This window comes from Leptonychotes weddellii, chromosome 11, assembly GCF_054177405.1.
Source record: "Leptonychotes weddellii isolate Sample4059 chromosome 11, ASM5417740v2, whole genome shotgun sequence".
Taxonomy (NCBI): Eukaryota; Metazoa; Chordata; class Mammalia; order Carnivora; family Phocidae; genus Leptonychotes; species Leptonychotes weddellii.
The window spans coordinates 4,404,759-4,415,955 of NC_138379.1; the positions used below are offsets into that span (position 1 = coordinate 4,404,759).

Genomic DNA, 11,197 nt, shown 5'->3' on the forward strand with positions numbered 1-11,197 from the left:
TCCAGGCCGCCGGGAGGAAGTGCCCCGCGGGCTGCTCACAGGCGGGGCGGCCGCCGCCAGTGCTCCCGCGGGGGTCGGGCCATGGAGGCGGTGCCGCCGCTCTACCGGGTGGCGGGGACCGCGGGGCCGCAGGGAGATGAGGATCGGCTCGGGGTCCCCGACGGGCCCGGGGCTCCGGTGAGCGGGGACGGGTCTGTGAAGGGGTGCGAGGACGCGGAGGGAGGGGGCCTCCCCGGCGGGGGGGCGAGGCAGCCCCGGGGCTAGGCCGGGGCGGTGGCGGGGGGAGGGCCCGGGGCCTCCCGGGCGGGAGTGCGATGGCCCCTGCCAGGGTGCGAGCGCCGTGCGTGCCCCGCAGCTGGACGAGCTGGTGGGCGCGTACCCCAACTACAACGAGGAGGAGGAGGAGCGCCGCTACTACCGCCGCAAGCGCCTCGGCGTGCTCAAGAACGTGCTGGCGGCCAGCGCGGGCGGCACGCTCACCTACGGCGTCTACCTGGGTAGGCGGCCCCGCGGGCTCCCGCGCCAGGGGCCACGGCTCCCCGCCGCGGCCGCGCTTCCCAGCCCCGGTCAGGGAACGAGAAACCTTGGGGGCCAGTGGGCCTCCCTTCCTCTTTCACTTCCCCAAAGGCCGCCTCGCAGCTGCAGCTGCGGCCCCGCCGCACGGAGGTGGGGTCCCCGTGCCGCGTCCCTGGTTCGCAGCCAGAGCCCTCGTGAGCGTGTGGGCAGGACTGGGCGCCCGGGGCAGGTGTGCGGCCTTCCAGATCTGGAGCGCTGCCCGTGAGGGAGAATGAGAGAGAGAGACAGAGAGAGAGACAGAGAGAGAGACTGTGGGGGGGGGGGCGGGGTTCTGGATTCACTGGCTGTCAGGACGCTTGGCCCAGTCCGGGCAGCCCTCTCTGTCCTCACGGGCGTTGGAATCGGGGACTCCTTTGGCGACCGGAGCTCCCTTCAAGCTCGTGGCTAGCCTCCGTTCTGTCGTTCTGTCGCCGCCTGAGTTAGGCTGCCCCCCGTCATGCCCTCCCTATTCCCAGGCCTCTTGCAGATGCAGCTGATCCTGCACTACGATGAGACCTACCGCGAGGTGAAGTATGGCAACATGGGGCTGCCCGACATTGACAGCAAGATGCTGATGGGCATCAACGTGACGCCCATCGCTGCTTTGCTCTACACACCTGTGCTCATCAGGTGCGCTGCTGCTGTCCCCAGCAGGCCTGGGCCGTCACCCAGATGTTGAAGGGGTGCAAGGGCTGTTGGCCCATGGTGTTCTTGGGGGCAGGGAGCTGGGGAGAGGCCTTGCCTACCTGGAGGGGTGAGAGAGAAGGAGAGAACCTGGGTTTGGGGAAGGAAGCAGGAGCTTCACCGGAGGGCACATTTGACACCACAGAAGTTCACTCCGGCTCCTTCCCTCAGCTTGCCTCACATGGCATTGACTGCTTTGCGCCCTCCTCTGTGGCCTGGAGCTACAGTGAGTGACCTTTGGGCTCAGGGCTGTGGAACCTCTGGAGAGAATATGATCAGCCAACAAGGCCCAGGCACCAAGCCTGGCCTCACCAGCTGTGGTCAGCGTTGAGGGACATTTCTCACTGAAGAGGCAGGGCTGGGTGCCCCAGAGGGTTTACCCTGGACCGGAGCCTTGGAGGCATCTGGTCCAGCCTCCTGACCGGTGCAAAACTCCCCCGCACAAACACCCTCCCCACCAGGAGGTAGGTCTCTGCTCAGACGAGACCCAGAGACTAGCAGACAAGTTAGATGGGTTTTAGTTTCTCTATCTTAAACCAAAAACCAAACAAACAAGAAACAAACAAACCCTCCAAACCCAAAAAACTCAAAACTCCTTTAACATAATTGTATAAACAGCATTAGAATCACAACTAGAGGGCGCCTGGGTGGCTCAGTCATTAAGCGTCTGCCTTCGGCTCAGGTCATGATCCCAGGGTCCTGGGATCCCAGGGTCCTGCTCGGCAGGAAGCCTGCTTCTCCCTCTCCCACTCCCCCTGCTTGTGTTCCTGCTCTCGCTATTTCTCTCTCTGTCAAATAAATAAATAAAATCTTTAAAAAAAAAAAAAAAAAAGAATCACAACTAGAATCAGAAAAAAGAAAATCCTTCCCAAGCCCGCCAGTAAATCAGCTGTTTTGTTGTCCCCCCAGCACAGATGGGTAACGTTTATGTCCTTGTCACCAGAGCGTGTGCAACATTCACTTTTACTTTCTTTCCTTCCATGACACACATCTTGGCCTGCTCCTCCATCTTCACGCTGAGGACTTTATGAGGGTAGCACCCTCTGCAGAGATGGGGGCACCCAACCGTGCCTCAGAGTTGGACATTCAGCTCCCTCTCCTTTTGGCACATTCACTTTGTATTTGTAGCTCTTTCTTCTTTTAAAAAAAAATATTTTATTTATTTATTTGAGAGAAAGAGAGAGCATGAGCATGGGGAGAGATAGAGGGAGGGGGAAAGGGAGAAGCAGACTCCCCACTAAGTGCCCAGGGGGACGCGGGGCTCGATCCCAGGACCCTGAGATCATGAACCGAGCCAAAGTCAGATGCTTAACTGACTGAGCCACCCAGGCGCCCCTAGCTCTTTCCTTCTTAAAAAAAAAAAAAAAAATTTGCAATGATGAATTTCTAGCAGTGGCCTTAGCAGAGTAGAGGTATATGAAAGGTTTTCTGGCTCTTAAGACATATCACTATTGATAATAACAGCTAACTCTTATTTTGTTTCCCATGTGCCGGGCACTTTGTAAATGCTACCTCATTTCCTACAATCCGAGGTAGGTGCTCTAACAGACACGGAGAAGCTGAGACATTCAGCAGCTTGCCCAGGTCCCACAGGCAGCTCCTGGCAGTCTGAAAGTTTGAGTCCCCCGCCCCAAGCTTGCCCCTTGCCCAAACTACCGGGCTAATTTTCTAAAGGGCTATGCCAGTCTGCATGACCATGGGCCATGTGCATCACTTTTTAAACCACAGCCTCACCAGCAGTGAGTGTTAGTATTTTTACTTTTCGCTTGTTTACTCCATCAAAATGTATAGTACATTTTTTGTGGCTTGCCCTCCCCCAAATAGACCAGAGTAGGCTGCCTATTTATTACATGGCAAAATATGGATAATAAAAGAACCAGGGCCCCCTGTAATAGAAGAGAAAGTAATTTTATCGGAAAATTAGGGTCATTTGGCTTTGAGCTTCCTGGAAACCAAGGCAAAGTAAGGAACTAATAAGCACCAATACTCAAAACACCCCAAAGTTCCTGGTAGTAGTTTTTAGTCTGACGAACCTCCATGCCCTGAATGGGCCCTTAGCCAGTCACTGATCAGCCACCTTTAAACACAGTGTGACATTTCCTCGGAGTCAGCAAGGCTGTTGTCCTAGGAGCTAGTGGGGAAGAAACTTCCCGCGTGAGCACAGTGGGACTGCGAGAGCAATGGGCAGGGAGGAAGAGATACTGGCCCCGTCTCTGACCCTCCAGTTTGGGCTGTGTTCCCCGGGCGCCCTGAAGTCACAACACATGAGATTAGATGGAAGAGGGGGATTGGCCAGTCAGCCCAGAACACAAATGAGGGCTGGATGTGCCCATAGACCACTGACTCATCACCCTCCCCCATATCCCCCCCTTCCTTGAAACAGCCCTGAGAGGCTGTGGTTTGGGCTCTGTGCCCACATTAAGCTGTGAAACTGAAGCGTGTAGACACAGGGCTCCCCTGAGACCACCAGCAAGGCCATATCTCTGCTACTCCATCTTAGAGCCCCTGACCCCAAGGCCAGGGATTGCTCCCCACCTCACACCACCTCATGAGCTGGGACCTGGAGCTGGGGCCACCCTGGCTTCAGGCCACAGCAGTCTGGGTAGGCTCGTGGTGCCAGCGTCCCTCCCACTGCCCACAGGTTTTTTGGCACCAAGTGGATGATGTTCCTGGCTGTGGGCATCTATGCCCTCTTTGTCTCCACCAACTACTGGGAGCGCTACTACACACTCGTGCCCTCAGCCGTGGCCCTGGGCATGGCCATTGTGCCTCTATGGGCCTCCATGGGCAACTACATCACCAGGTGAGTCTGGTGGGCATCAGGGCGGGAGACTGGAGACCTGGCTGAGTCTCTGCTGCATTGCCAACCTTAGTTGGGGGACCTTGGGCAGCGCTTTCTGCCTTTCGGGCCTCAGTTTCCCCATCCATGAGACATAGCCCGTAGCCCTGGGTGCAGGAAGCAGAGACATCTGGTAGAGGTCAGACTGGGGGAAGCTTTCTCTCCTTTGTGGTCCAGGATGGCTCAAAAGTACTATGAGTACTCCCACTATAAGGAGCGGGATGAGCAGAGCCCCCAGCAACGCCCGCCACGGGGCTCCCACGCGCCATATCTCCTGGTCTTCCAAGCGATCTTCTATAGCTTCTTCCATGTGAGTACCACTTATGGGGCCATTGGGGGAGGGTATTCCAGGCCCAGAACCCACACATTGGAGCCCATCCCACAGTCTTTTCATCCCACTAGTCCCACTGCCCTTTCTTGAGCCCAACCTCTGCTTATTTACCTCTAGTGACTGAGACCTCATCCCCTCCCTGAGCAGGAGAAAGTCCTCCTGCACTGGGCATTCCCTCCTGCCACGAGGCTGCCCCCAGAGGTGGGAGGGCTCCTGTTCTGCCAAGGCTGTGCCCAGACCCCTTCCAGATCATGCCTGTGCCCCCTGTCTGGTTCTGAGCCCAGCCCAAGCTGCCCTCCTGCCCACAGCTGAGCTTCGCCTGTGCCCAGCTGCCCATGATCTACTTCCTGAACGACTACCTGTATGACCTGAACCACACACTCTACAACGTGCAGAGCTGCGGTTAGTCCTCATGGGGTGGGGCCCCCAAGACCTGCTCACCTCCCCCATGCCTGCTCACCTCCCCCATTGAGTCATCCAGCAGACACTGGGCTCTTGAGAGTGCCCAGAGAGGATGCCCTTGCCCACAGGTTCAGGGCTGAGAACCTAGTGGGCAAGGCATAGGGCCCTGTAGGAGTATGCAGTTAGGACATCGGACCCAGCCTCATGGGGACAGGGTGCATCAGGGAAGGCTGCCTGGAAGAGATGCCATCTGGACTGAGGCTTCTGGGGGCTATCTCTCAGGGCCACACATACCCTCAGAGCTCAATCACTGCAGGGTGAATGTTTGGGGTTGGGGGGTGGACTGGCACCCCCACTGCCCCGTCCAGCCTGCAGGCACTAGAGCAGCAAGGGGCGGGGGGGCGAGGCGCTCCTCCCTTTGCTGCTCGTCCAGGCCCAGTGGCCCTCACCTCCAAACTGCTTCCCAAATGAACCCTGCCTTTGCAAGCACTGCCCTCGCCCACCACCTCTAACCCTCCCCTCCACCGGCCCACCTTGCTCCATTTCTTTGTGGTTGAGTTTACAGTGTGCTCTATTCCCCATCCCCCACCCGCCTCTCTCCAGGTACTAACAGCCAGGGCATCCTCATTGGCTTCAACAAGACCGTTCTGCGGACGTTACCACGGAGCAGAAACCTCATTGTGGTGGAGAGCGTGCTCATGGCGGTGGCCTTCCTGGCCATGCTGCTGGTGCGGCCCAGGATGGGGTGGGGCAGAGTCAATGAAGTCTGGGGACCGAGACGTGGAGCAAGGGGTGCGATCTGGGCGCATTGCTGGCAGCCTGGGCAGGGTTATGGCTTGAAGTCCTGGTCTGAGCTGGGAGCCAGGGCTGAGTCCTGGGGAGGGGTCCTGAACCTAGTGGTCAGGCTAGAGGCTCGGGCCTGAACCTGGAGTTGGAATCCCAGAGGCCAAGGGGAAGGGAGCCAAGCCTGGTCCGGGGTGGAGCTGGAGACAGGGTCTGAGAGGACTGGGCTGGGGGCGGAACCCGAGAAGCAGAATTAAGGTGTTGGGGGCCTGGGCGTGGCCTCCTTTTGGAGGCGGAGCTGGGAAGCTAGGCCGAGATCTGTGAGTGCGTCTGGGGGCGGGGCCGGGGCTGGGAGGCGGGACCCAGGGCTGTGGGTGTGTCCAGGGCGGGGCCTGGGGCGAGGGGGCCCGGCCACCCTGCCTCCCCGCCCACCCGCTCAGCTCGTGGGTCCGCAGGTGCTGGGCCTGTGCGGCGCCGCCTACCGGCCCACTGAGGAGATCGACCTGCGCAGCGTGGGCTGGGGCAACATCTTCCAGCTGCCCTTCAAGCACGTGCGCGACTTCCGCCTGCGGCACCTCGTGCCCTTCTTTATCTACAGCGGCTTCGAGGTGCTCTTTGCCTGCACTGGTCTCGCCCTGGTAAGGACGGCCTGCATAGTGTACAATACAGGACTTGTGGTTACGTTTGTATTTGGGATAAAAGATGAATAGGTTTTGAATACATGTGTAAGTATGTACAAGTGTGTCCCAGATAGTCGCCTCCCCCCTTCTTCTCTTTCCTGGCTTCCCCCACTCCTCCTCTGCCTTAGGCAACTTATTTTAAGCTCTCTGCGCCTCAGTTTCCTTCCCTGTGAAGCGATGCCAACAACGATGTTTACTCTCGGAGGTGTTACACCGCCGGGATGGGATAACACCCATAAAGCGTGAGGTTCCAGGCGGGGTGCAGCCTTGGTATCTGGGGACACTGTCCAAGCCTCTTCTCCCGTCTGTGCCCTCAGAACCTTCCCATGACCCTTAGGGGGAGTTAGCCCTGAGGTGGCCCAGAGAGGACAGCCTGGGCCAGCTGACCTCTAACACTCACCCTCGTCCCCCCCGCAGGGCTATGGTGTGTGCTCGGTGGGGCTCGAACGCCTGGCCTATATCCTCGTGGCTTACAGCCTGGGCGCCTCGGCCTCCTCGGTCCTGGGCCTCCTGGGGCTGTGGCTGCCCCGCGCGGTGCCCCTGGTGGCTGGGGCCGGACTGCACCTGCTCCTCACTCTCGGCCTCTTTTTCTGGGCCCCCGCACCTCGGGTCCTGCAACACATTTGGATCCTCTACGTAGCAGCTGTCCTCTGGGGTGTGGGCAGTGCCCTCAATAAGACTGGCCTCAGCAGTGAGTATAGCCGTGGGCGCTGGGATGGCAGGGGACCCTGTGGCTACCCTGGGGTGGTGGGGGAGGAGCACAGACATCCCAGGGACAGACATGGGATCCCATGGCTACCCTGGGGGTCTGTTATGGTGGAGGTAGACACTCACTGACTAAGCCACCCAGGTGTCCCCAGATAGGGCCTTTCTATGGGAAAGAGCTGGGAGCAGGCATGAAGCCCCAGCAGTAGTCTGCAGAGTGGCAGGGTGCACGTCCTGAGTCTGAGCTGCTGGGGCAGGGGCATTGGGAAGTAGAGCCCTGTTTGCAGAAAGGAGGGGGTGGGTCAGAGTTCAGCGGTGTGATGCGCTCTGCCCACAGGTGGGCACATGCCAGGGACACGCAGCTGGTACACGCAGGTGCAGCTCTTTGGGTCTTCCACATCAGCGTCTGTTCTGATGGGCCCGTGCTGTTAACAGTTTTGAACGTCACCCCTGGAGGTGTGATGTGGTGGAGGGCAGGGGCTGGCTCAGGAGACCCCATCAGACCCCCCGTCGGAGAGTCAGCCGTCTGTACTTGTCATCAGGCATGGAGCCCCACACGCCAGGCTACACTCTCTTTGCTGCTCTTCAGAGGCAGCCAGCTCTGGGTAGCATCCAGCCTGGGTAGCTCGGGTCCACGACAAGTCTGGACTTGGGCCTGGACCTGGCATCCCCTTCTGCCTGCCCAGTTCTGCTTCCTGCCTCCCCCTTGTGAACCCTGGGGGCTCCCTGTCCCTTCCCAGCAGCCCCAAGGGGTATAGTCACACTGCAAGGCCTTAGGGCGAGGATGTTAATGTCCGAGTGAGGGGGCAATTTGCCAGGTGCTGTCTGGGCTTTGCATTAAAACCTCAGAGCACAACATATAATACGTGTCATCTCATTTTACAGGCAGGAAAACTGGCCATGGAGTTAACTTTTTTTTTTTTTTAAGATTATTTATTTATTTGAGAGAGAGAATGAGATAGAGAGAGCATGAGAGGGGGGAGGGTCAGAGGGAGAAGCAGACTCCCTGCCGAGCAGGGAGCCCGATGCGGGACTCGATCCCGGGACTCCAGGATCATGACCCGAGCCGAAGGCAGTTGCTTAACCAACTGAGCCACCCAGGCGTCCGCCATGGAGTTAACTTACCCTGAGTCAACCCTAGAGCCAACATTTGAATCCTCATCTCTGTACTAATTCTCTGCACTTTACAGTCCTAAGACTAAACTCTGTGTCTCTGGACTCCCTGTCCACTCTTTCTTCCCACCCCAGGGAGGATTCCTTGAGAAATAGTTCAAACCTCCCAATTTCAGGTCTGATTTGCAGAAAGCTTGTTGCTGCAAGCAGTTTGCCCTCCCTGAGCCCTGGGTGAGGAGAAACAGCCTCCGAAGGCCTGGCATTATGCCCCTGCGGTCCGAGAGAGGACAGGAGATGAGTGCACATAGAGCTTTCCACTCTTGAGGCTGCACATGTTTTCTAGAGAGAGGCCCAACTGTACCCCCACAGCTAGGTTCCTGTTCCTGCCTCTGCTCGGCTCCCCAGGCCACATGACAACCAGGGTTTCTACCAGGGGGCAGGCCGGGACCTGTTCACAAGGGCTTCCTAGGCATGCCAAGGCCAAGGGCTGAGACTAGCCCAATGCTGGGCCTAGGGCGGGTGCCAGGTGGGAGATCAGCCCCTCTGGGCCCCCGATGACGCCTCTGCCCTTCCTGCCCTGTCCTGCCCGCCTGCAGCACTCTTGGGAATCTTATACGAGGACAAAGAAAGGCAAGACTTCATTTTCACCATCTACCACTGGTGGCAGGCCGTGGCCATCTTCACTGTGTACCTGGGCTCAAGCCTGCCCATGAAGGTGAGCCTGAGCGTGGTGGGAGGAGGGTCTTGGAGGCGTTAGGCACCCCACCTGCCAGCCCCTGGCCACAGATACTTTCTGAGAGCCCACTGTAGCCTCACAGCCCCGGAAGGGTACCGCTCCCTGAGGGCTGGGTCCTAGGTCAGGCCCACTGAGTGGCCCCAAACCCAGGACCTGCTTTCCGCCTCACTGCCACGGTCCTCAGTTTACCCAGCCCTGAAGGGGTTCAAGTTTTCTCTTTCCTGGTGGGTGCCTCCCAGCCACCTTGCAGGTCGTTTGATGACCTGTTCACCAGATGTCAGCTCTGAGCTGTCCCTTCCTGGCCGGCAGGGAGCAGGCTTCCTCGTTCTCTGCTCCCACCTACTGGTGGGTCAGTTTAGCAGGTCCCCACCAACATTTGAAAAAACGAAATAGAGAGCAGGGAATATGGTGCTTGTATGTGTGTATGTATTGTTATGATGGGGAATTCTATTTGGCTGTGGGTTACGGTCAAAATCCTCGGAAAAGCATTTCTTATGGTCCCTGCGTGTCAGGGACACAGTGGTCTTAGCCCCAGTGAAGGGCGGAGCTGGGCTTTGAGCCTTACCGGTGCGGAGGGTGCGGAGGGTGCGGAGGGTGCGGAGGGTGCGGAGGGTGCTGAGCTGTCGGGACAGAAGAGGAGCTGCACGGGGAGGTGCGGGACGCGAGTGGGCCTGTCCGCCAGGGGCCGGCCCGGAAAGGCGCGGGCTCGGTGGCCGGCGGGTCGCCTGCATCCCGGTCCGTGCCCGCAGGCCAAGCTGGTGGTGCTGCTGTTGACGCTGGTGGCGGCCGCGGCCTCGTACCTGTGGATGGAGCAGAAGCTGCAGCGGGGCGTGGTCCCGCGCCAGCCCCGCATCCCGCGGCCGCAGCACAAGGTGCGCGGCTACCGCTACCTGGAGGAGGACAACTCCGACGAGAGCGACGCGGAGGGCGAGCACGGCGGCGGCGGCGGCGGCGGCCCGGCGGACGGCGTGGAGGAGGAGGCGCCGCCCGCGGGGCCCCGGCCCGGCCCCGAGGTAGCCGGCCTCTGCCGCCGGCCCTGCCCCTACGAACAGGCCCTGGGAGGCGACGGGCCCGAGGAGCAGTGAGGGGCCCAGCCTGCTCGCCGGCCTCGGTTTACCGCGTCTCGGGGGGGGGCGGGGGGCGCTGTGACTCCGCCATCTTCAGGAAGGACCTTCCCCCCGGACCGCAGGTTCCAGAATGTCCCGCGGGAGCGGCCCCGCAGCCCCGCGGCCCCTCCTACGCGGTGTGGAGCTTTAAGACCCCTGGGCCCGGCCTAGGGTTGGAGACGCAGCACAGCTGGCTCTCCCCCGCTCCGGGGCCACTCTCCACGACCCCTGCCCAGGTCGGAGAGGGAACGGGGTCCTCCTGCCGCAGCTCCCCCCCCCCAGTCCCAACCCAGCGCAGCTCTCCGCGACGGGCCTCGGCAGGGTGTGTCGCGCGCTTTGCACATCCTATCCCCGCGGTCCGTCAAGGGGCACGACTTTTTATAGAAAATGAGAAATAAAGAGGTTTTGTATTATCCGACTGGGAAGTGTCAGTCTGTGGGGTAAGGAGCGCCCCGGATGTGCGCCCGCTGACCTGCTGGGCCACTGACTTCGGACCCCCCTGGACCCCCCGCTGAGGGGGAGGATCCCCTAAGCCCCGCCCATCGGGCCGCCCCCTGGAAGCCCCGCCCCCACCCCACCCCTGCTTGTTTTTGCCAGTGCCACCCCCATCCCCCCGGGACACAAGCCCCTAGGGTTGGCCTGCAGGGGCCGCAGCGGAGAGTGTGAGGGGGCTGCCTGTTCGATATTTCTTTTAGCCGAGGAGCACTGTGGAAAATTACTGAGCACCAGGGGTGCCAGGAACTCAGATTGGTGGGCACCCCCTGGGTTAGTGGAGAGCTGGCACAGAGAAAGCGCTCAACGACTGTCAGCCATCGTGTACCTATAGTGAGTCCCTCACTGGACCCTGGGGTACCCCTTGCCCAGAGGACCGGCTGCATTCTTTCTGGGCCCAGTACTAGCGAAGGTGAGATCTGTGGTCTGTGACTCCTGAGAAGTGCCCCCGGCCCCCCCCCAGTCCCGGGTCTCTGCAAACCAACATAAGCCAGTTACCAGGTTGTCTGGCAAATTCTGGGGTCCTGCAATCATGGAGGACAGGGAAGGCGACAGCTATAGCCAGGGCCACAGGTCGCCTCCCCCAGCCTCCCTACCAGGTGGCTTGCATGCTCAGGCAAGTGAAGAACCAAAAGCTTCCTCCCTGATCCCTCAGACTTTCACTGACTAGCAGACCCAGAAAGGGTTGCATCATGTGACCTGTAGCCCCAGTGCGTGCCCGCACTGTCCTTCCATTTCCCCATCAGCATGTGGGTGGAAAGTTCTCTGGCA

General features: G+C 59.8%; 1 protein-coding gene across 5 annotated transcripts; it reads left to right on the forward strand.

Annotated features, from left to right (window-relative positions):
• On the forward strand, positions 1-10,347 carry UNC93B1 (unc-93B1 regulator of TLR signaling). Of its 5 annotated transcripts, none has more exons than XM_081797667.1 (11): positions 2-177; positions 356-497; positions 1,032-1,185; positions 3,881-4,042; positions 4,256-4,388; positions 4,694-4,811; positions 5,415-5,539; positions 6,050-6,232; positions 6,692-6,965; positions 8,689-8,807; positions 9,578-10,347. In XM_081797667.1, the coding sequence occupies exons 1-11, from the start codon at positions 82-84 to the stop codon at positions 9,911-9,913; spliced, it is 1,842 nt and encodes a 613-aa protein (XP_081653793.1). In that variant the 5' UTR covers positions 2-81; the 3' UTR covers positions 9,914-10,347. The 5 variants fall into 5 exon arrangements, with proteins under 5 accessions (XP_030895324.1, XP_081653793.1, XP_081653794.1 ...); XM_081797668.1 differs by having other exon boundaries at positions 3-177; positions 4,718-4,811; XM_031039464.2 differs by lacking the exons at positions 8,689-8,807; positions 9,578-10,347 and adding an exon at positions 7,317-7,887 and having other exon boundaries at positions 1-177.
• The last annotated feature ends 850 nt before the right edge of the window (positions 10,348-11,197 follow it).

Bases quoted from the DNA above. Each gene is read 5' to 3' on its own strand.
- UNC93B1 (XM_081797667.1), top strand. From the start codon at position 82: ATGGAGGCGGTGCCGCCGCTCTACCGGGTGGCGGGGACCGCGGGGCCG. The intron at 178-355 runs GTGAGCGGGGAC...CGTGCCCCGCAG, and splicing joins CCGACGGGCCCGGGGCTCCG to CTGGACGAGCTGGTGGGCGC. The intron at 6,966-8,688 runs GTGAGTATAGCC...GCCCGCCTGCAG, and splicing joins CAATAAGACTGGCCTCAGCA to CACTCTTGGGAATCTTATAC.